At 39.0% G+C, this 25,966-nt stretch overlaps 1 protein-coding gene across 1 annotated transcript in view; it reads right to left on the bottom strand.

Moving 5' to 3' along the window:
• Window positions 1-726: 726 nt before the first annotated feature.
• The window catches only part of LOC126335017 (recQ-mediated genome instability protein 1-like), a 116,410-nt gene continuing 91,170 nt past the window's right edge, over window positions 727-25,966 (bottom strand). The window contains exons 7-9 of the mRNA XM_049997843.1: window positions 22,676-22,771; window positions 22,343-22,573; window positions 727-1,312 (exon numbers count right to left, since the gene is read on the bottom strand). Of these exons, the coding sequence (XP_049853800.1) occupies window positions 22,403-22,573; window positions 22,676-22,771 (267 nt within the window). The 3' untranslated portion in view covers window positions 727-1,312; window positions 22,343-22,402. The remainder of the gene's footprint in view (window positions 1,313-22,342; window positions 22,574-22,675; window positions 22,772-25,966) is intronic.

Below are 25,966 nucleotides of genomic sequence, written 5' to 3' on the forward strand. Positions count from 1 at the left end.
ATCTGGATACTTCCCACCAACACCAACCTGTCAGAACTCCGCAGATGGGAACTTGCCCTTCATTATGTCCTCTCTTCTCTATATCCGCCAGGCCTCAACCTCCGCTAATTTCAAGTTGCCGCCGCTTATACCTCACCTGTCTTTCAACAACTTCTTTGCCTCTGTACTTCCGCCTCGACTGACATCTCTGCCCAAACTCTTTGTCTTTACAAATGTCTGCTTGTGTCTGTGTATAAGCGGATGGACATGTGTGTGTGTGCGTGCGAGTGTATACCTATCCTTTTTTCCCCCTAAGATAAGTCTTTCTACTCCCGGGATTGGAATGACTCCTTACCCTCTCCCTTAAAACCCACATGCTTTCATCTTTCCCTCTCCTTCCCTCTTTCCTGACAAAGCAACCGCCGGTTGCGAAAGCTGGAATTTTGTGTGTATGTTTGTGTGTCTATCGACCTACCAGCGCTTTTGTTTGGTAAGTCACATCATCTTTGTTTTTTGAATAAACTAATATTATTTATAATGTAAATCCTTCACAGCAAGTAAGTAATATTTATTATGTAATGGTCCCAGTGACTGGAGTATACTATACTCAATGTTCACTGAGGAATACTCTGCTAAATATTGACAGCTGCACAGCTGGGGAAGCATTCTGAACATCAAAATTTCCGAATTAACAGGTTCTTCACAAAGCAAAATATGAAATGAAGTTTCCAAAATCTAGATCTTCAATACATTTTCAAATTTGTGTTTTTGTCAGCATTTTCCCATTAGCTTTTTTTTACAGAAGTTGATATATATATACATGCTCTTCTTCTGTCCCACATATAGGTAATCATCATTTCATTACATATGATCATAAGACACCATAAACACTATAAATGTTGACAGTAATTAACTGTTACTTTGAGAAGTTTCAATCTAAAATTGTGGCTGTTGGTATGATGATTCCTGATGCACTACACCACTTATAGCACCTCTCAGGCCATGAGTCGTGCTCTCGATGCAGCCTATTCTTTCACTACACTCAAGAGTCAGTTCCAACTAACTCATTCCACACTTTTCTAACATAAAATCTATTTATGTCAAAAAAACTCTTGAAAGTTAATACGCTTGATTATGTAGAACACACATGACAGCTGAAAAATCCACAAATTCAGATGTAGCGTAACTACTTCCATCTCCAACAATGCTTGAATGGATTTATTCACTTACGTACTCTTGTTTAAAAGTGAACCTCTTTGTGATTTCTGCTACCCCCTCTTCTTTTTGGCGACACTACAGAACTTGTTTCACTGCTTTCTTCGAGAAGACGTATCTGAAACAGATATAACAAAATTAGTCAACTTCCAGACTCTGGACAACATGCAAAAAATTAAGAAAGGAGTCAATCAACTTAGTAATGGGAACAACCTAATGAACACAATCAATTCATTCAGTTTTATGTATTGCTTGTATTATTATTAATTATTTCTTTTGTGTGAAACCAGTATGTGGTAACAACCAAATGAAACCATTCCACTGTTTTGGCATTGTTAAGTTGTTATTGCCTGTCATCACTGTTATTGTCAGTCTGATATTTGTTTTTGATTTAGATTTAGTGCCAAAAAGTTGCTTTCCGTTAAGTTTGTCATCCATGTTTATGAATTGGTATTTGACAGTGAACTTACATCTGGATCAAAACGCCAAAACAATTAATAGTGTAGGAATGGGAGATATCATATGACTGGCTAAAAAGTTATCCTCAAGATAAATTCAATGCAATATATAATACAGTATATTCCGAAACTCTATTAATTAGGAGCAATTCAAAGAAAATTAATGACTGCTGAGACATAATTCTCATGAAAAAAATGCTTCTGTCAACTTACAGTATACGCTTAAAAAGTGAGTTATTTAATCACTATGAGGGTTTAAAACAAAGTTATTTCATATGCTTCCTGTTCATGTCACTGCAGCATTTACTAAAAGACTATTACCAGTAATGAGTGCAAACCATTGCAAAGAGATGCACAGAGCTTCAATAAATTCAAATAAAAAAGTAATTGTTCATTTACATAAACATAAATGTATAATGTAGTACCAGCTAATGACTCTTTAAAATTAATCAAAAATCCATAAGTAATACCAGAAGTGCATAAATTTGTATTTAAGTAAATAAATAAATAAGTTTTGAAAATATTTTATTTTTGGAAATACATTTTTTTATTCATCTCTCCCTGAAATAAGATACACTGTTTGCCTCTAAAAATTTAGCAACTGGTTCATCTATAACCGAAGTGTCTGAAAAAGTACACAAACCCAAAGGCTCTCTCCATGGTGATGGGAGTTTGCGTTTGGGTGTCTGTGTAGTTGCATGTGTGTGAATGTATGTACTTTAGAGAATGAGCTCGGCAGATTGTGTGAATAACACTCTTCTGTTTCACATTTCTATGTTCCACGCATCAGTCTGCTATAGGTGAGCGGCTGCCTTTCTGTTTTTTGATGTACTCTCCACCCAGAATTTCAGATATTTATCATGAAATGTATAATTGCATACTGTCACCATGCTTTTCACTCAGACAATATCTTTGGGTGGGGAATGGTGCACTGGTAAAAATGTATGACAACATTATAAATGCAAAAGCATTTAACTCCCATACATTTACGAAGGACCTGTAGTTAAGTAGAGATGAACATTGTAAAAGAGGCAAGGAGCAGTCTTCAAAGGCAGTGCTTTGTACAGGCATTCATGTTCACTCAAGAGAATAAATAAATAAATAAATAAATAAATAAATAAATGAAAATAAAAAAAAATGAAAATTACATCAGCAAAAATAGTGTGTGCGCAAACTGTAGTGATGAAATCACAAAGTTAAATGATCATATAAGTAGCCTTTGACTAACCATTAAGGTCGTAGTGAGCCAAAAAAGATGTATTTGAAAAGCGAACCGTCATCATCACGAAAATCACACATACTTCCACATGATCGCCAAACTCTTCCAAATATGAATACTAAAAACACTGCCAAACTCTTCCAAATATGAATACTAAAAAAACTAACGTCTGAAATTTGTGAACCATTATCACCACAAAAATTGTGTACATTTCAGGGTGACTTCCAAATAAGTAGATTGCAATTACAAAAGATGGTTATAAACATGAAAGTTCAAAGTGTGATGGCAGCAAACTTATAAACAATGCACTGGCAGAACAAATGAAGCAACAGTAGGAGATACTGACAACATAATCAAGAATAAGAATCCATCATGTAAAAGGTACAGTGTTCTTTTCTTAACAGAAAAGGCACAAACTGAGCAGCTAATTTACAAGATTATAACAAAGACTTCCAAGCAACGGGAATTGTAAAGCTGGCTGCAACTACATAAAATGTTATCAATCTCGACCTGCAGGAAGAATTGTAAGATGAAAGTGAATATGTCGTTTGCATAGCTGGTGCCAACCAGTGTTGTCAACAGTATATAACTTTTTCCAAACAGTTTGAGAGTAAAAAAGACTAAAAAATGCCTTAAAAGAACTAGATTCTAAATTTTTATTCAGAAGCATAGAAATGACAATGAAACACCATTCACTCAACATATAGACTGCCTAAAACTGGATAAGAATGTCGTCTTTATCATTATTGTCATCATCCTCATGGAAAAGAGAAGCTGCAGTAGAAGTTGATGGTCTCGATTTATATGCTTCAGTTGTCCCAACTGTTCTGAGAACTGACTCAGGAAACATGTACTTATGGCAGCAATGATTCTTTCTGCGAAGACCTGCACAATTTCCTAATATGGCATTTACTGTATCTGTACGCATTTGACTCCTTATCTTCACTTTGATGAGATTCAACAGGCGGAATATTCTTTCTATCTCGCCGTCTGACCAAGGAAGTACAAGCCTAACTGCTGGTGTCATGGTAACTGAAAAACTCACACCAGAAATCGACAGACTTGTTAATAGAATGAGATTTTCACTCTGCAGCAGAGCCTTTCGCGGGCAAAGGCAAAGGTCCTGAGTTCGAGTCTCGGTCGGGCATACAGTTTTAATCTGCCAGGAAATTTCATATCAGCGCACACTCCGCTGCAGAGTGAAAATCTCATTCTGGAAACATCCCCCAGGCTGTGGCTAAGCCATGTCTCCGCTATATCCTTTCTTTCAGGAGTGCTAGTTCTGCAAGGTTCGCAGAAGAGCTTCTGTAAAGTTTGGAAGGTAGGAGACGAGATACTGGCAGAAGTAAAGCTGTGAGTACCGGGTGTGAGTCGTGCTTCGGTAGCTCAGATGGTAGAGCACTTGCCCGCGATAGGCAAAGGTCCCGAGTTCGAGTCTCGGTCGGGCATACAGTTTTAATCTGCCAGGAAGTTTCAGACTTGTTAATGTTATCCCAATGGACGACGGTCATTTTTTTCCACTGTAATTCAATTATTGTAAATGTATCATTAACCAAGTGAGAGCTTTCTAACAGAGGTATTAAGCATTCTTTTACCACTACAAGCGTTATACCTGAACTTAATATAAAAATGTCCATTATTTGATTTAAAATTCACACCAGTTTTAGAAAGGGCCATATATTTGTTGCCGTGGGAAAAATATCTCTATCCGGCAAAACTGGGTTCAATAAGCAGCAGCAGTGCACTGATGTGACGAACATGAGTTGCAGGGATTCACAAGCTTGCTAACACTGTCTTCCTCCTGTCGCACAGTCATAAAGCCAGAACACTGTCTAGCCTATGATGCATCATTGCAGTCTATGGTGCCAGTGGACTTGAATTAAAAGTGATTTGTGTTATCAGTAACTGTAACATATTTTCGTTAGCACCTAGTTTTGTAATGGAAAAAAATAAAAGGTATTCATATGATGCGGGCTGTGAATTGAAAATAACAGCATATGCAAAAGAAAATGAAACAGAGCACCTGAGCAGCTTTCCAGCCCTCCACCAACATAAAAACATTCATAACTGGCAGGCTAGTAAAGAAGAACTGAAAAAAAATAAGGCAGACTAAATGTGCAAATAGAGTACTGAACGCAAAATAGCCAAAACTAGAAGATAATGTATTGAAATGGACTGAACGACACCATCAAAATGACACTGGAATTAATACAAAAATGATTCAAAGCTAGAACTACAGTGCAACTTAACAGACTTTAAGGGTGGAGTTGGTTGGTGCTATAGGTTTATGAAGCATCATGGACTTAGCATGTGAACCACAACCAAAGTATATCAGAAAATGTGACAAGTGTTTTGAGAAAATAATATCTTTCCACTGCTTTATTATTCAATATCAAAAGAAAACCAGTGTGTAGTTAAACCAAATGATGAATATGAACGAAACTCCTCTGATATTTGACGTGCTGAGTAACGGGATTGTTGCCATGAAAGATGCTAAAACTGTACGTAACTATAAAAACAAGTGAACACGAAAAAATGCACTACAGTGTTGTCCTTTCATTTGTGCTGATGATACTAAACTAAACCCAACAAACATATTTAAGCGAAAACACCAAAACCTTCTGAAATACTTCCAGGTGTTGTTCATGTACATGACAAGAGTTGGATGGACGAGGCTGGCACAGGATTATGGATTAACAGAGTGTCAGAGAGAAGGGAAGGTGTTTTATTGAAGAGAGTTCTCTTCTTGTGCTGGTCAGTTTAGTAGTCATTAGAAAAATTCTATGAAAGAGAAATTGAGACAGGGGAATACAGAGCTTACTATTAGTCCGGGAGAACTTACTTTACAATTGCAACCTTTTGATGTCTCGATAGATAAACCATTTAAATTGTATATTAATGAGGAATGGAACAAATGGATGATGGATGAAACACAACTTGAATTTACACAGAAGGGAGCTATAAAATGACCTACAATCAAACTAGTGTGTGTGTGTGTGTGTGTGTGTGTGTGTGTGTGTGTGTGTGTGTGTGTGTGTGTGTGTGAATAGAACAGGGTGCTTGAAAATGTCCTACAATCAAACAAGTGAGTCAGTGGATAGATTAGAGATTAGATTCAATTTTGTTACATAGACCCAAAAAATGAGATGACTCTCGTGGGTGTGAAACAAAAAACATAAAACATTTGAATATAAAATTTACTCCCCTAGTCATTTGTCAGGAGATTGTCAAAATAAGTGAATACATCACAATAAACCGAAACTGCCAATATTTACAGAATTAATCGCTGTCAGAATAAAACATTGTTAGACACTTTTAATAGATTTATCAGGTACAGAATAGCTAATCTTAACTGTTGTGACCAAACGCTGTCAAAACTGAAATCTAACAGACATTTTTACTTAAGCTGGTCTTACAGTACCTGTTAAGAAATTCATCTATAGAGTAGAAGGAGTTGCCTATCAAAAAGTCTATCAAACTCTGTTTAAACCATGCTTTATCTGAAACCAAGTTTTTAATGGTTGCTGGCAATTTATTGAAAATGCGTGTTCCTGAATATTGGACGCTCTTTTGGACCAAGGTAAGTGATTTCACTTACCTTGGTTCAAAAGTGATTTCACTTACCTTGGTCCAAAAGAGGGTCCAATATTCAGGAACACGCATTTTCAATAAATTGCCAGCAACCATTAAAAACTTTTAGGTCTTTATGTAGATTGTTCTTATTCCTAGTATTGATACTATGAATTGAGTTATTGGTTGGAAATAGACACAGATTACTTGCAACAAACTTCAATAAGGAATAAACATATTGACAAGCAGTGGTTAGAATACAAAGTTCCTTGAACCGATTTCTACAGGATGTTCTTGAATCTACACCATAAATGATTCTTATTATACACTTTTGCACACTAAAAACCTTTGCTTGGTTTAATGAGTTGCCCCAGAATACAATCTTATATGACATAATAGGATGAAAGTAAAGCAAATATGCAAGTTTTTTTTTTAATATATCTCCTACATCTGATATCATTCTCATTGCAAGTACAGACTTATTTAGGTCCTTCAGCAATTCTGTGGTATGCCCTTCCCAACTGAATTTATTACTGAGTTGTAATCCCAAAAATTTAACACTATCATGGCTTCAGAAAACATCGCTCTTGTGCAACGCAGCTAGCTCTTTATTCGCACGAAGTAATGGCCGCTATCGACAGGGGATCTCAAGTTGATTCTGTATTTCTAGATTTCCGGAAAGCTTTTGACACCGTTCCTCACAAGCGACTCCTAATGAAGCTGCGGAGCTATGGGGTATCGTCTCAGTTGTGCGACTGGATTCGTGATTTCCTGTCAGGAAGGCCGCAGTTCGTAGTAATAGATGGCAAATCATCGAGTAAAACTGAAGTGATATCAGGTGTCCTGGGACCTCTACTGTTCCTGATCTATATAAATGACCTGGGTGACAATCTGAGCAGTTCTCTTAGGTTGTTCGCAGATGATGCTGTAATTTACCGTCTAGTAAGGTCATCCGAAGACCAGTATCAGTTGCAAAGCGATTTAGAAAAGATTGCTGTATGGTGTGTCAGGTGGCAGTTGACGCTAAATAACGAAAAGTGTGAGATGATCCACATGAGTTCCAAAAGAAATCCGTTGGAATTCGATTACTCGATAAATAGTACAATTCTCAAGGCTGTCAATTCAACTAAGTACCTGGGTGTTAAAATTACGAACAACTTCAGTTGGAAGGACCACATAGATAATATTGTCGGGAAGGCGAGCCAAAGGTTGCGTTTCATTGGCAGGACACTTAGAAGATGCATCAAGTCCACTAAAGAGACAGCTTACACTACACTCGTTCGTCCTCTGTTAGAATATTGTTGCGCGGTGTGGGATCCTTACCAGGTGGGATTGACGGAGGACATCGAAAGGGTGCAAAAAAGGGCAGCTCGTTTTGTATTATCACGTTATAGGGGAGAGAGTGTGTGGCAGATATGATACACGAGTTGGGATGGAAGTCATTACAGCATAGACGTTTTTCGTCGCGGCGAGACCTTTTTACGAAATTTCAGTCACCAACTTTCTCTTCCGAATGCGAAAATATTTTGTTGAGCCCAACCTCCATAGGTAGGAATGATCACCAAAATAAAATACGAGAAATCAGAGCTCGAACAGAAAGGTTTAGGTGTTCGTTTTTCCCGCTCGCTGTTCGGGAGTGGAATAGTAGAGAGATAGTATGATTGTGGTTCGATGAACCCTCTGCCAAGCACTTAAATGTGAATTGCAGAGTAGTCATGTAGATGTAGATCAACCTCTTTGATCTGCATGTCTTCATATGTTATACACATGCTGTAAGGAAATATTTTAGAGGTTCTGAACTGCATATAGTGGATCTTTTCAAAGTTTAATAACAATGAATTAGCTTTAAAACAGTCTTGGTCTAGAGCGAGAGAAGACATAAGTGATGCTCTTGATAGCAGTGAAGGCCATCTTATATATGAAGAGGGCATTGACAATGACAAATAGGAGAAGAAAGAAGAAGAAAATTCAGATGACAATTTTCAGGGATTTTAAAGGTTAGTTCAGTTTTATAAACTATGACTTTTTTAGTCTGGCTCTGCAATCAAAAAATAAAAAATTTGAAAATGCCATTTAAAAAAATTTCTTAAAAATTAAACTGTGTCTTACACTCCACATTGCCTTATACGTCATAAAATGTGGTATAAAAGAGATGAAAAATGGGATCCATTATGCAATGCAACTGATGTAAATGATGATAAAAGGGGCAATTTCCACAAACTATTCAGCAAAACTTCAAATAAACCATCTCTTTTAATAAAAGAAATAAACAAAGCTATATAATTCATTTTTCCCCGAGGGCATGCAGCTTTACTGTATGATTAAATGAAGATGGCGTCCTCTTGGGTAAAATATTCCGGAGGTAAAATAGTCCCCCATTCATATCTCCGAGCAGGAACTACTCAGGAGGACATCATTATTAGGAGAAAGAAAACTGGCATTCTACGGACTGGAGAGTGGAATGACAGATCCCTTAATCGAGCAGGTAGGTTAGAAAATTTAAAAATGGAAATGGATAGGTTAAAGTTAAACATAGTAGAAATTAGTGAAGTTCCTTGGCAGGAGGAACAAGACTTTTGGTCAGGCGTATACAGGTTTATAAATACAAAATCAAATAGTGGTAATGCAGGAGTCGGTTTAATAATGAATAACAAAATATGAGTGCTGGTAAGCTACTACAAACAGCGTAGTGAACACATTATTGTGGCCAAGATAGACACGAAGCCCAAGCCTACAACAGTAGTACAAGTTTATATGCCAACTAGCTCTGCAGATGACGAAGAAATTGAAGAAATGTATGATGAAATAAAAGAAATTATTCAGATAGTGAAGGGAGATGAAAATTTAATAGTCATGGGTGACTGGAATTTTATAGTAGGCAAAGGGAGAGAAGTAAAGATAGTAGGTGAATATGGTTTGGGGCTAAAAAATGAAAGAGGAAGCCGCCTGGTAGAATTTTGCACAGAACACAAACTTAATCATAGCTAACACTTGGTTCAAGAATCATAAAAGAAGGTTGTATACACGGAAGAAGCCTGGAGACACTGACAGGTTTCAGATAGATTATATAATGGTAAGACAGATTTAGGAACCAGGTTTTAAATTATAAAACACTTCCAGGGGCAGATGTGGACTCTGACCACAATCTATTGGTTATGAACTGGAGATTAAAACTGAAGAAACTGCAAAAAGGTGGGAATTTAAGGAGATGGGACCTGGATAAACTGAAAGAACCAGACGACGTACTGAGTTTCAGGGAGAGCATAAGGGAACAATTGACAGGAATGGGGGAAAAAATACAGTAGAAGAAGAATGGGTAGCTTTGAGAGATAAAGTAGTGAAGGCAGCAGAGGATCAAGTAGGTAAAAAGATGAGGGCTAGTAGAATTCCTTGGGGAACAGAAGAAATATTGAATTTAATTGATGAAAGGAGAAAATATAAAAATGCAGTAAATGAAGCAGGCAAAAAGGAGTACAAATGTCTCAAAAATGAGATCGACAGAAAGTGCAAAATGGCTAAGCAGGGGTGGCCAGAGGACAAATGTAAGGATGTGGAGGCTTATCTCACTAGGGGTAATATAGATACTGCCTACAGGAAAATTAAAGAGACCTTTGGAGAAAGGAGAGCCACTTGTATGAACATCAAGAGCTCAGATGGAAACCCAGTTCTAAGCAAAGAAGGGAAAGCAGTAAGGTGGAAGGAGTATATAGAGGGTCTATACAAGGGCGACGTACTTGAGGACAATATTATGGAAATGGAAGAGGATGTAGATGAAGATGAAATGGGAGATACGATACTGCATGAAGAGTTTGACAGAGCACTGAAAGACCTGAGTCAAAACAAGGCCCCGGGAGTAGACAACATTCCATTAGAACTACTGATGGCCTTGGGAGAGCCAGTCCTGACAAAACTCTACCATCTGGTGAGCAAGATTTATGAGACAGGCAAAATACCCTCAGACTTCAAGAAGAATGTAATAATTCCAATCCCAAAGAAAGCATGTGCTGACAGATGTGAAAATTACCGAACAATCAGTTTAATAAGTCACGGATGCAAAATACTAACGCAAATTCTCTACAGACAAATGGAAAAACTGGTAGAAGCCGACCTCGGGGATGATCAATTTGGATTCCATAGAAATGTTGGAACACGTGAGGCAATACTGACCCTACGACTTATCTTAGAAGCTAGATTAAGGAAAGGCAAACCTATGTTTCTAGCATTTGTAGACTCAGAGAAAGCTTTTGACAATGTTGACTGGAATACTCTCTTTCAAATTCTGAAGGTGGCAGGGGTAAAATACAGGGAGCATAAGGCTATTTACAATTTGTACAGAAACCAGATGGCAGTTGTAAGAGTCGAGGGGCATGAAAGGGAAGCCGTGGTTGGGAAGGGAGAGAGACAGGGTTGTAGCCTCTCCCCGATGTTATTCAATCTGTATATTGAGCAAGCAGTGAAAGAAACAATAGAAAAATTTGGAGTACGTATTAAAATCCATGGAGAAGAAATAAAAACTTTGAGGTTCGCCAATGACATTGTAATTCTGTCAGAGACAGCAAAGGACTTGGAAGAGCAGTTGAACAAAATGGATAGTGTCTTGAAAGGAGGATATAAGATGAACACCAACAAAAGCAAAACAAGGATATTGGAATGTAGTCGAATTACATCAGGTGATGCTGAGGGAATTAGATTACGAAATGAGACACTTAAAGTAGTAAAGGAGTTTTGCTGTTTGGGGAGCAAAATAACTGTTGATGGTTGAAGTAGAGAGGATATAAAATGTAGACTGGCAATGGCAAGGAAAGTGTTTCTGAAGAAGAGAAATTGGTTAACATCGAGTATAGCTTTGGGTGTCAGGAAGTCGTTTCTGAAAGTATTTGTATGGAGCATAGCCATGTATGGAAGTGAAACATGGACGATAACTAGTTTGGACAAGAAGAGAATAGAAGCTTTCGAAATGTGGTGCTACAAAAGAATGCTGAAGATTAGATGGCTAGATCATATAACTAATGAGGAAGTATTGAATAGGTTTGGTGAGAAGATAAGTTTGTGGCACAACTTGACTAGAATAAGGGATCAGTTGGTAGGACATGCGCTGAGGCATCAAGGGATCACCAATTTGCTATTGGAGGGCAGCGTGGATGGTAAAAATCGTAGAGGGAGACCAAGAGATGAATACACTAAGCAGATTCAGAAGGATGTAGGTTGCAGTAGGTACTGGGAAATGAAGAAGCTTGTACAGGATAGAGTAGCATGGAGAGCTGCATCAAACCAGCCCCAGGACTGAAGACAACAACAACAACAACATATAATTCTAAGGTTGAGAATTTACCTCCTGAAAACATTGAACTGAGAGAGAACATGAAAGATCACTACATACACTTTAGAGATACCAAATTATAATATTTTTTATCAAAATATAAACTTATCAGAAAAAATACAGATTCCTTGACTAACCTTAAAACTCAGAAATATGTCTGTCAAGTAAGCAACTCCTGTTGTGTCAGTAAAACAGCCTGGAGAATAATGCATACAGAGTATGGGAAACAGGGTAATGTCAAAAGAAAGTGATGAAATAATTAATGACCATAATGAAGTGTGTGAGAAATTCGTACACAAGTTTACTACAATTAGCACAAATGAAGTACATATGTGGGCACCCAATTTTAAAGTTAGAAACACTAACCAATGGTTTATTCATTTATGACATTACCGAAAGGGAACTCCTAGCAATCAATTCAAAACTTCAACCTAAAACATCTTGCAGCTGGGATGACATTTCACCTAAGCTGCTAAAGGAATGCAGCGGAGAATGAGTGAAGACTATGCCATGGAGATTTCCCTGACCACCTGAAAATCACCGAAATTCTGTAAGTGTATAAGAAGGGAATAAAAACTACCGTAGAAAACTATAGGTGAATACCATTAACTTCTGAATTCAGTAGATCACTAGAGAAAGTAATATTAACAAAATCCGAGGCATACAGCATCAACATAATCTATTCACCATTCCACAACACAGTTTTAGGAAAGGAAGATCTATTGCAACAGTTACTTTCATACAAAAAATATTACACAAGCTGGCTAAAGGAGACAACATAACAGGCATTTTTCTGGATATGAGAAGAGCTTTTGACACTTTTGCATTGACGCTTTTCATTGTTAGCTGGAACAGGCAGAAGACATGCTTTGTTGGTACTGGACATTTTAGTGATTTTTATGGAGATACACTTGAACAACAATGTTCGTCTTTGGAACACCAGTGTAGAAGTGTGCACAGAATCAGCTAAGAGAAAAAAATCCATGCAATATGCACATTTGTTTATATATAAAAGCCGACTTAGGAATCTTCTCTTGTGCAAGACACATGTAAAACATCATGTGTTGATTTGAATTTCTATATTCACATATTTTATTCTTTGCTTCACTTCTGCATTATCTTTCATTGACTGTATCAATATCTGTTTGTACTGTGATATACTGTGAAATTTCGAACATTCGTGAGTGCTGCGATAACCCAGTATTGTTATTGTCAATTGTAGGCCTAAACTAAATTGTGCTCTTTTAAATTCTTTATGGACAGTGGGCCTATCATCATTCAAAACAATCTTTCTCTAATTTCATAGTAGAATTATGTGAGAAATGGGTTGGTTTCAGAATTTTTGGACATTTACAAAACTATATTTCCTTAAGTTAGTGATACGAGTGTTTGGATATATAATTTAATTCGTAGAAATCAGCGTTTGTGGTTCACAGGTCAACCAAAGTATACATCACCCCTGAATTTCATTGTATATCAATGCAAATAAACGTGAGTCTTTGATCATTTTCGGAAGCAACCAATGTCCTTTGCATAATCTAAGAGCAATCTGAAACAAATCAGGGTTTGCGATTCAGTTAATGTAGCAGATTTTCTAACTAACGTGTTGTGTTACATGTAGTGTTCCCTTAAAAAGGAGTAGCCCTCCATATTATCTGCATTTTTCGTAAATAAACTCTGTTTTCGAGTCTTCCAACAACTATAATTAACATCAAAATATTTTGCCACATTTTTATGTTGCCTTAGTAGAAATCTCATTTTGTGTACCTGCTTCAATTCTTACAGGGAATTAGCAACATTTTAGTTCAGCAAATTACAAGATAATCAGCAGGTTTAATTTAAAGTCCTCTGTTCACTGCCTTGTAATACACTGCACCAGCCAAAATGCAGTGCCACTGTGAATGCTGTTCTCAAGCACAGGATGAGTTGGTTGATATTCGTAAGCAGGCAGAAATTGCCCTGACTACTGTCACATGACTGACAGCTGCTGCGAATCGGTGTGTTGGAGGATCTCCCGAGAGTTGTGTATCTGTGATACCTGTACCAGATGTACCTCAGGTACTATCCTCTCCTGTGGATCCTGTTTCCTCTGCAGAAAGTACAAGAACTGTGATTTGACCGCAAATGGCGTGTCAATGGTAGATCTAGGCATCCTGTACAGCATGGACGGAGGCCAGAGAGGACTCAGGGTATTGTACAGATTCCTCTAGCAAGTCTGGGGTGCTATCTTTCACTGCCACTGACCTAGTGGACTCACTTCACCAATTTTGGGAAAACCTGTTTTGTTTGGTGTCAAGAGAAGGCAAACATAGAAGAATAAGGATCTATTAATTATCAGCAGTTCGAACACATGGCAAATGATGGTACCCCTTAGGGAAAAGGCAGCATGAGATAGGAAAGGACACCAGGTGCATTCAGTTTCTATGACTGGGGGCCTTATTCAACATGTTGAAGAGGCTGTTCTAACTATCATTGAGGGAACAGAGTGCAACCAACAGCAGATTGTGGCACATGTTGGAACAAATGAAGCCTGTTGTCTGGGATCTGAAGTAATTCTTGGGTCATTCAAGCAACTGGCCAAGAAGGTCGAGAAGACCAGCCTTGCGTGTGGAGTTTCAACAAAGCTCACAACTTGTAGCATTTTCCACAGAACTAATCATGGCCCTTTGGTTCTCAGTTGAGCAGAAGGACTGAAACAGAGACTTGGAAAGTTCTGTGACAAGCAAGGCTGCAACTTCCTGGACTTCCACCATAGGGTTGAGAACTGTAGGGTCTCACTAAATACGTCAGGTGTGCACTATACATTAGAGGCTGCAAATCAGGTAGCTGACTGTATGAGGGGTGCACACATTTTCTTTCTTTCTTTCTTTCTTTTATTTTTTTACATTAAACGACTCTCCATCCAATCCAGATAACGATAGCTGTAAGAAGTACAAGTATCAGTGTAAGATCGAAATTCCTCCCACACGTGAGGGTATTACAATCCTAATTGTAAACTGTCGAAGCACTTGCAACATAGTGCTAGAGTCTGAAGTGCTCATGAGAAGCAATGAAGCTCACATAATACTAGGTACAGAAAGCTGGTTGAAACCTGTAATTGATAGCAGTGAGATTTTTGTGCAAAATTTAAGTGTATATTGAAAGGATAGGCAAATAGGAATTGGAGGTGTTGTATTTGTTGCAATGTACAAGAAACTCAAATCCACCAAGATAGGAATTGAAGCTGTATGTGAGATTTTTTTTGGGGATTACTCATTATCTGGGGTGGGCATAAAATGACAGTTGGATCCTTCCATCGTCCACCAGACTCATCTCCTGATGTAACTGAAAACATCAGAGACAACCTCGGTTCACTTGTACATACATTCCCCAATCATACTGTAATCATTGGTGGGTACTTTAATCATCCAACAATTAACTGGGAATATTACAGTTCTGTTAGTGGTGGGTGTGATAAGACATCCTGTGAAACTTAACTTAATGCCTTCTCTGAAAACTACCTAGAACAGATAGCTAGGAATCCCACTCACGATGGAAATATATTGGATCTAATGGCAACAAATAGACCTGACCTCTTTAAGCATGTCCACATGAAAACTGGTATCACTGATCATGACGCAGTTGTGGCTTGTGTCAACACTGATTACCAAAGTACAAAGAACAACTAAAACAAGCAGAAAGAGATATGTATGTTCAGTAAACTACATTAAAAAAATCAGTGATGTACAGGAACTCTGGCTCAAGTTTAAAATAGTAGTTGACCACACACTGGATAGATATGAACCCAGCAGAACAATTCATAATGGGAGGGATCTTCCATGGTATACAATAACTGTAAAGAAATTTCTACAGAAAGAGAGATTACAACACATGTTGGTTATAGGAAACAAGGGGCACAAAAGAAAACCAGTGGTTGAGAATGGAGTGAGACAGGGTTATAGCCTGTCCCTGATGTTGTTCAATCTGTATAATGAGCATGCAGTAAAGGAAACAAAAGAAAAATTTGTAGTAGGAATTAAAATCCAAGAAGAAGAAATAAAAACCTGAGGTCTGCTGATGACGCTGTAATTGTGTCAGAGATAGCAAAGGACCTGGAAGAGCAGTTGAACGGAATGGACAGTGTCTTGAAAGAAGGATATAATATGAACATTAATAAAAGCAAAATGAGGATAATGGAATGTACTCAAAGTGAAACAGGTGAAGCTGATGGAATTAGATCAGGAAATAAGACACTTAAAGTAGTAGCTGAGTTTTGTTATTTAGGCAGCAAAATAGCTGATGATGGTCGAAGTGGAGAGGATATAAAATGTAGACTGGCGATGGCAAGGAAAGTGTTTCTGCAGAAGAGAAATTTGCTAACATCGAGTATAGATTTAAGAGCCAGGATGTCCTTTCCATGTATGGAAGTGAAATGTGGACAATAGATAGTTTGGACAAGAAGAGAATAGAGGCTTTTGAAATGTGCTTGAACAGTAGAATACACAAAATTAGATGGGTAGATCACATAACTTATGAGGAGGTACTGAATAGAACCAGGGTAATAATAATGAGCATACGGCATTGGTGGCCGGGAGACCCCGTGCGGGGCACTTCGCCCATGCTGCTCTACAAGTTCTTTAACGCCACTACAGCGACTTGCGAGTGAATGAGGATGAAAGGATGATGAAAGACACACAACACCCAGTCATCTCGAGGCAAAGAAAATCCCTGACCCTGCTGGGAATCGAACCCGGGACCCCATGCGCGAGAAGCGAGTACGCTACTGCAAGACCACGAGCCGCAGACAGAACCGGGGTGAAGAGGAATTTGTGGTAAAACTTGACAAGAAAAGGGAACAGGTGGTAGGACACATTCTGAGGCATCAAGAGATCGTCAATTTAGTACTGTTGGAGGGAAGTGTGGAGCGTAAAAAAACACAGTGTGAGACCACGAGATGAATACACTAAGCAGGTTAAGGATGCATGTTGCAGTAGTTACTTGGAGTGAAGAGGCTTGCACAGGATAGAGAAGCATGGAGAGCTGCATCAAACCAGACTTTGGACTGAAGACACCACCACCACCACCACCACCACCACCACCAACAACAACAACAACAACAAGTGTAGAACATAGTGTAGGGCTATAGGTAGAGAGATGCTGAATGAAACACATTTGGCTGTAAAGAGATCAATGTTTGATGCCTTCAATGACTACCATAGCAAAATAATGTCAAATATTTTTGTCGTATGTAAAGGCCGTTAGTGGCACCAAAGTTTCTGTCCAGTCCCTTGCGAATGAGACAGTAACTGAAATTGAGGGTAGCAAAGTAAATTCTGAAATGATTAACTCCATTATCAAATTTTCCTTTACAAAGGAAAACCCAGGAGAGTTGCCCCAATTTAATCCTTGTACCAGTACAAAGAGGAATGAAGTAAGTATTAATGTCACTGATGTTGAGAAAAAGCTGAAATCATTACTACAGAACACAGCTCCAGGCCCCAATGGAATCCCTGTCAGATTCTATACTGAATTTGTGGCTCAGTTAGCTCCTCTTTTTACTGTAATCTATTGTAGGTCCCTCGGGGGAAAAAAAAAGGTCATCAGTTTCTGGAAAAAGGCACAAGTCACAACCATCTATAAGAAGGGTAGTAAAAGTGATCCACAAAACTACTGTCCAATATCCTTGATATAAATTTGTTGTTGAATTTTAGAACATATTCTGAGCCCTAACATAATGAGGTATCTTGAACAGAATGACCTCCTCAGTGCCAACCAGCATGGTTTTTGAAAATGTCGATTATGTGAAACCCAACTCGCTTTTATCTCACATGACATACCGAAAGCTTTGAATCAAGACAACCAGGTACAAACAGCTTATCCTGATTTCTGAAAAGCATTTGTCTCAGTACTGCACCTCCTACGCTTATTGTCAAAAGTACAATCGTATTAGTTATCAACTGAAATTTGTGACTTGCTTGATAACCTTTTGGTAGGGAGGACACAGCATGTTAACTCGGATGGAGAGTCATCGTCAGACGTAAAGTAACTTCGGGTACACCTCAGGGATGTGTGCTGGGACCTTTGCTGTCCATGCTGTATATTAATGACCTTGCAGACAATATTAGCAGTAAAATCAGCCTGTTTGCAGATGATGCAGTTATCTATAATGAAGTACTATCTGAAAGAAGCTGCATAAATATTCTGTGAGCTATATGAGAATTCAGGCTTTCTCGGCGAATCTTGAAGATAAATTCTTCTCGGGTTGACAGCCGAGTCAATGCGTTGTTCTCCAACAACGTTTCAGCAAGTTTCTTACTTGCCATCTTCAGGCGAAGTGTCGGGTTCACATCTCGTCCGGGTCTTTATAGCCGCTGGACCACGGGCATCTCTGCATCCTTGGCGCGGGTCGGGCCAATCAGGCGCGAGCGGAATCGGCTCGGCGGCGCGTGGTGGTGGGGAGCCGCGGGCACTGGGTCCTGGCGTCTCGTCTCGGTGCGGCCTGTTTATTCCATATGCCACCACCGACCTACCTCCATCGGAGCGCTCTCGTCTCATTCTTGATAATCTTGTATTCCACGCGCTGCTGAGTTGGAAGCCACTGTCCCGATTGACCAGGTTGTCACTAACCCATATCTCCACTGCCTCTTTAATAACTGAGTCCCAGAAACCTTTCGCTCTACTCAGTCTCTTGGTTTCTTCAAACTGAAACGTGTTTTCTTCACTGAGGCTGTGCTCCGCTACTGCGGATTTTTCTTTTTGTCCAAGGCGGACGCTTCTCACATGTTCAGAGATGCGTTGCGTTATGCAACGCTGCGTCTGCCCAATATATTGTTTCCCACATACACAGGAAATACTGTAGACACCCGGAGTCCTTAGACCCAAGTTGTCCTTCATTGAGCCCAGCATATTTCTGATTTTTGTTGGAGGATGGAAGATGGTTTTTATCTTGTTTTTCTACAGTATCCTGGCAGTATCGCCTTGGAAACAGCACGCCTTAAACCCAAGGTCTTTTATCGGTACGTGGACGATACTTTTGCGGTCTGGCCGCACGGCGAAGACACTCTAACGGAATTTCTGAACCTTCCTCGATATCCTTATAAAGAAGAAAACGGACGGAACACTGGGACACTCGATCTACCGAAAGAAAACGCACACAGACCTGTACCTCAACGCCAACAGCTGCCATCACCCAGCACAACGGAAATCCGTGCTCACTACCCTGGTTCGCAGAGCTCATGACATATGCGACAAGGACAGTTTATCTGCTGAGATTCAGCACCTGAAGAAAACCTTCCAGATGAATGGATACTCCGACATGCAGATTAGACGCGCTCTCCATATGAGCAAGAAGAAGAAGGAGAAGAACCTTCAGGAAGATGAGAACAACAAAAGTCTGGCGTTCCTCCCGTACACAGGACCACCCACGGCCAAGATTGCCAGGATACTGGAGAAAAACAAGATAAAAACCATCTTCCATCCTCCAACAAAAATCAGAAATATGCTGGGCTCAATGAAGGACAACTTGGGTCTACGAACTCCAGGTGCCTACAGTATTTCCTGTGAATGTGGGAAACAATATATTGGGCAGACGCAGAGTTGCATAACGCAATGCATCTCTGAACATGTGAGAAGCGTCCGCCTCGGACAAAAAGAAAAATCCGTGGTAGCGGAGCACAGCCTCAGTGAAGAACACACGTTTCAGTTTGAAGAAACCAAGAGACTGAGTAGAGCGAAAGGTTTCTGGGACTCAGTTATTAAAGAGGCAGTGGAGATACGGGTTAGTGACAACCTGGTCAATCGGGACAGTGGCTTCCAACTCAGCAGTGCGTGGAATACAACATTATCAAGAATGAGACGAGAGCGCTCCGATGGAGGTAGGTCGGTGGCGGCATATGGAATAAACAGGCCGCACCGAGACGAGACGCCAGGACCCGGCACCCGCAGCTCCCCCCCCACCACAAGCCGCCGCGCCAATTCCGCTCGCACCTGATTGGCCCGACCCGCGCCAAAGATGCAGATATGCCCATGGTCCAGCGGCTATAAAGACCCGGACGAGACGTGAACCCGACACTTCGCCTGAAGATGGCAAGTAAGAAACTTGCTGAAACGTTGCTGGAGAACAACGCATTGACTCGGCTGTCAACCCGAGAAGAATTTATCCTATTCTGTGAGCTCTTGATATGATTTTAACATGGTGCACAGATTGGCAACTTGCTCTGAATGTCCAGAATTGTAAAATTGTGCACTTCACAAAACGGAGAAACGTAATACCCTAAAACTATAATATCAGTCACTGTTTGAATCAGCCAACTCCTGCAAATATGTGGGTGTAACACTTTGTAGCGATATAAAATGGAGTTATCACATAGGTTCAGTCGTGGGTAAAGCAGATGGCAGACTTCAGTTTATTGATAGAATACAGGGAAAGTGCGATCAGTCTACAAAACAGATTTCTTACAAATAACTTGTGGGACCCATCCTAGAATAGTGCTCAAGAGTGTGGAATCCCACCAGATAGGATTAATGGGGGATATTTAATGCATATAGAGAAGGGCAGCACGAATGGTCACAGGTTTTTTTAATCCACGGGAAAGTGTCACAGAGATACGAGAGTGTCACAGAGATAATGAAGCAACTGGAATCGCTGACCCTTGAAGACAGGCATAAACCATCCCAAGAAAGTCTATTAACAAAGTTTCAAGAACAGGCTTTAAATGATTACTCGAAGATATACTACAACCTCCTATGTATCGTTCACAGAGGGATCATGAGGAGAAGATTAGAATAATTATAACATGCACAGAGGCATTCAAACAATCATTCTTCCCATGCTCCATATGTGAATGGAACAGGAAGAAACCCTAATTCTGGTACAATGGGATGCACCCTCTGCCATGCACTGATGGTGATTTGCAGAGTATAGATGTAGATGTAAATAATGTGAATCACACAATTCTATTGCATAAAAGAGAAGAATACTGGATTAGAAGAGTAGCCTTACAACTGCCTACCCCCTTTTTGAATACAGGGAACAGTGTGTCAAGCTAACTTATAAAAGGAATGAACTGTTGGTGACACTTAAATCGACCTACAGGATACTTCGATGTGGTGTGTCCCATGGAAGTGCATTAGGGCCTTTTCTGTTCCTGTTTAAGTTAAACGATTTAAATAAACGCCAAAATTGCTATGCTGATGACACATCTTTTGCCAGCTGGTGCTACGATACGCAAAATGCTGCCAACAGTAGTGAAATCATTACAATTTTCTGCCAACCTACCTTTCTGCAAATAAGCTACTTTTGAATAAAGAGAAGAAAGTGAGAGTGCAATTCATGCTTAGCTATAATCAGAAAATAAATGGTGCACAATTTCCACCTCCAGTGTGATTTAGTTACACAAATAGACACAAATTTTGGGCACTGTTGTTGACAAACACCAGTGATGAAAAGAGCACATAGATCACATCTGCAGGAAAATCAGTACACATCCATATCTACTGAAACAGTCTTGGTCTTCCTGGGCTATGATAGCTTAAAGCAAATACATTTAGGATTCATACATCCTTGTCTTCAATATGGTGTTGAGGTATGAGGTGGGACACCAACAGTCTATAGAGAGGAGATTTTTAGGGGGAGCAGAAGGGGGAGAGCTTACAATATTAACAATTTTTTACAACAGATTACGGATTTCCATCTGAACTAAGACCACTAATTTAAACACCTTAACGAATAATCTGAATTATTAATTATCAGAGAAAAGCTGCTATTCCATAGAAAAGATTTCAAGTTGTTGGTTGGTTGATTCTGGGGGAGGGAACCAAACAGAGAGGTCATCAGTCCCATCAGATTAGCGAAAGATGGGGAAGGAAATCGGCCGTGCCCTTTCAAAGGAACCACCCTAGCATTTGCCTGAAGCAATTTAAGGATGTCATGGAAAACCTAAATCAGGATCACAGCATGTGTGTTTGAACAATTGTCCTCCCAGATGCAAGTCCACTGTGCTAAACACTGTGCCACATTGCTCGGATTTCAAGTTGTAATGTCTCTTTCTAAAACAGTATTTGTAGCCAGAAGTTTACTTCTGTAACAAAAAACTGGTAAGTCCTAATCTTCACTAATAGTGAACTAAGGCTTTGTACGCATGAACTAAACCTACGACAGTGTCCGAATATTGATTGTCATAAGGACAGCAAATAAATAATATTTAATACAGGTACGGCACAGACACTGAACTTTTAGCTCTACTGTTTATGTTTCTGAAATGAATAAGCTCTACGGCGGAACTGAATCATTGCCCCTATTTCCTTTTATATGAAGCATCTATTCACATCACATCACATCATTTCTTTCATTGCAGTTGTCATAATAAAGTGAGCTGTACAGTGAGGAACACAGCAGATGATGATGAGTCTCGGTGAAGATATTCTCCAACTCTACCGCCTTCATGGCAGGACAGAGGAGGGGGCAGTGGAAACAGAGAAGTCTATATTGCCCTATGGCTTCAGTCAAATGAGTTATCATCTTTGGTGGACTAAATGAGATTAATGTGGAAAAGGAAATAGAAGGAAAAGTAATTTTAATAATGTATATCCACATTCACATACCTTCCAAGACACACAGGCATAAAAATGCCCAGAGGATAAACATCTATGCTGTCAGCATCATCAACTGTGTTTTAGAGACTGCGCAATACGCACTCTTGCTTTCAGCGCTTTGAGATGCTCTTCTTTCAAATCTGTTACCATTGTTACACATGGTAAATCACTTTCCAGGTCAAATGAAAGAGTAAAAAGTGCATTTAATTCAATCAACTGCTGCTGTGCTTTCTGGAGAGCCTGTAAACAATGTAACACACATTATCAGTGTATAAGCTTTATCTTGGCTTGGTATTACATTAGGTTCATTTCTAATTTCATTTACTGAAAGTACTACTGTACCTTGTTCAATCTCTCTTTAATAAGAGGATTTTTGTCTACATCCTTCTTCATTGCTTTAACTTCATTAAGACTGTATCCTATAAAATTATCCAGCACCTGAAACAATTTTTTTTTTGTTTGAAATGTAGAAGCTTCTAAGCAGATCACAAGAGCTTAATTACTTCAAAGGGAAAACAATTAGGTGCTGTGACTTATTTTATTTTATTGATGCCAACAAGTTACTCAAATTAATGGTTCATATGGCGCATCTGTTTAAGAATATTTTACCAGTAAGGAAAAACACACGATAACATTGGGAGAAAGGGTTGACAAGTACTTAAAACAACTTTTTCTTTTCTCCCCATTATTAAATATTATCCACAAATGGAAAGACGTAATGCACAACCACCATGAAAGCTGAGCAAAGGCATGCAAGGAATGTATCTTCACTACAATCTACACAAACTGCCCAATGTACTTGCCATCCCCATGTGCAAGTTTGCAAATCAGTTTATGCTCTGTGTACTGTTCTGAAAAGGAGACACACGAATAAACAAATGAACATGACACATGACATGAGGTAAAGCACCTGAGGCCGCAGTCTCTCTCAGTGAATTTCCCTAATTACATCTGGTTGTCAGGCAAGTGACAGCATCTTCCCTAAGCAATGTTACGACACGTTTTCTACTCACCCTCTATATGCGAAACTGACACGAAGGAAAATCGACTCAAGGAACATTTTTAACACTCAGCTGATAAACTATAAGATTTCATTAAGGTACTATAGCACCTAACAATCAAGAGAGATACAAGTACTTGCTATAAAAAATAATGGTGACATTTTATTTCAAATTTTCGTATGGAACATATTATGATTTTGCTATTCTCTTTGGAAAACTAAGGAAGTTTCCTTTTAGGCACAATAAACTCATGGGTGACAATTTCTGCAGTGAAAAGGTTGGTAATATTTCTTCATTATCTAGTAAACCAACTTTTGATAGAAGTGTGATACGTAACATTTAATAATGTACATGAAAAAGGAAATATTCTGAAACCGTAAAAATTAGGATGTTTTGTGAATAACTGCCAAAACATTTTACTTCAACTGTGGTCTTCCATGTACTGGAGTGTGTCAAAAGACATCAGAGAAAGAACAATACAACAGAATATTCTATAAACCACACATGCACTCCAGAACACTTAAAAAAGGAATATTTATTTAGGTAGCTAGATGTAAGGAACTTTACTCTTTCTGCTCAGTTATGAATGTAGTTTTTTTAGTTACTTCCAGGAGAGTTATGGCAACAAATCGAATTTTTACAATGAAACACTTTTTTCTATCATGTAGCCAATGAATTTACCCAACTGCATAAAAATTAATTTAAATCAATGCAAGATACTATTAGAAACCTACAGAAATTAAACTGGGCAAATTTGTGAGCAATTCCTGAAGGCTATGGCGTGTTAACCATATTTCAGGAAATCTGTTTTCAATTATTGCACAACACCGCACCCAGAACGCGCTGGGTAACCTCATGTTGCATCCGCATATCACCTCTAATGTCTATACTGAAACTTTCCAAGAACAGCACCGAAACTGTCAACAACAAACACATAATAAATCTCCCTGCAAAGTAGTGCTGACTGACGATTTCAGCCCCAAGGATTCCACATCATCACGGACCACGTCCTTTCAATGTGATGTACCCACCAAGGATTTTTCTGTGGCCAACTAAAGCTTATTGTGACAGTTCACAACATCGTAATTTGAACGTGGATATCATTTCCAAGCAGCTCTGTGTCAGGGTCAGGTGGTACATGTAAAACTTATGACTGCATACTATTCATCACATGGATATAAGAGTGACACAAGTGCCTACAGCAACTACTCGTAAGCTGACATGCGAAGCACGGTGTACCGCAGCTAAAACACACACTATCAAATCGTCACTTCTTGCTGGTATTCATCTACTGCTACCACTGTTTCTCAAACGACTTGTCATTCAGCACAAAAAAACGTATGGGTAAATGGAGCTCTTCGATCAGGGTATCTCATGTCATAAGCTATGGCTGTTTTACTGGTATCATGCTGGCATTTGCATAGCCTCAGTAACATGACAATGCTCTTGATGGATGTGTGCGCTATATTTATTCCACATCGTTCATTCGGATGTGCCTTGTGTACAGCGGTGGTAAGGATGACTTCATAGAGTACGGCAAGGAAGCCCGTCGCTGACAAGGGGTAGCCTCAGACACACCAACTGATTTGGCTCATATTTGGCAAATTACTTGTGTAAAACATAAAATGAAAGTGCCTAAAGATATTCTGATTCAACAACCTCCATTTTTGAGAAAACTACCCTTAAAATCCATGACACTCAATTGACTCAGAATTGATGAGATCGATAATAACAGAAAAATGAGCAGTTTTCATCAACATATATGGGGGCTCACAAATGCGTACGTTCCTATAAATCTAGGGACAAAATCTTTCTTGGCTGCTGTTTATGTACCCATAAGGTCTGCGCTGTTAAACAAAAGTACCGCTAGTGTTAGGACCAAGACATGTGGCTACGAAGCAGACATCCTGTTGGTATTGCACATACAACAACACATTTATCGATGTTGCAACACTGTATCACAGCTTATGGAAAATTGTTGCCTAAAGTTTCCATTGCTTACAAGAAACTAGTGATCAAATTGGTCCTAGGGGGACAGAAGAGGTCAGTTGTTTTACTGACTCATTAAAGAATTTTTTACTTCAGTTGCTACAAATTCGGGAAACAGAAGAATTCAATTTGCAGAAACTTTCTTGAGAACATTTTGTCTGATACTGCATTTCTGGAGAGGACAAAATCAATACCATCATATATGACAGCATGTTTATAAATGACAATGATCACCTCACACGCATAGTATATGTAATACTGTCAATCTGTCATTTTTAGTTTTATTACCTAGTTCAAAACTTTATTTTGAAGGTTCAAAATTACAGTTCGCTTCTGGAAACCCAGGGAGAACTGCACAACTGAGAGGATGCAATAACGATTCATAGCATAATTCACCATTAACTTTCACCACTGATTTTTCGTACAATGTTATCCTATGCATGGTAAACATAAAAATTAATCCGAAGAGGATGACAAAAGAAAATAATAATAATAAATTAAATTAAACATAAACCAAGTTTCCAAGTTTGTTTTCCTCTCAATCTTCGGAAGGAATGATGTGGCTGTGTAAATGCTTTGAATATCTCTATGACAAGCACCATCCATCTAGTTCTACAAAGGAAACTGAGGACATTTAAAAGAG

Source organism: Schistocerca gregaria, chromosome 2, assembly GCF_023897955.1.
Source record: "Schistocerca gregaria isolate iqSchGreg1 chromosome 2, iqSchGreg1.2, whole genome shotgun sequence".
In the NCBI taxonomy this organism is placed as follows: Eukaryota; Metazoa; Arthropoda; class Insecta; order Orthoptera; family Acrididae; genus Schistocerca; species Schistocerca gregaria.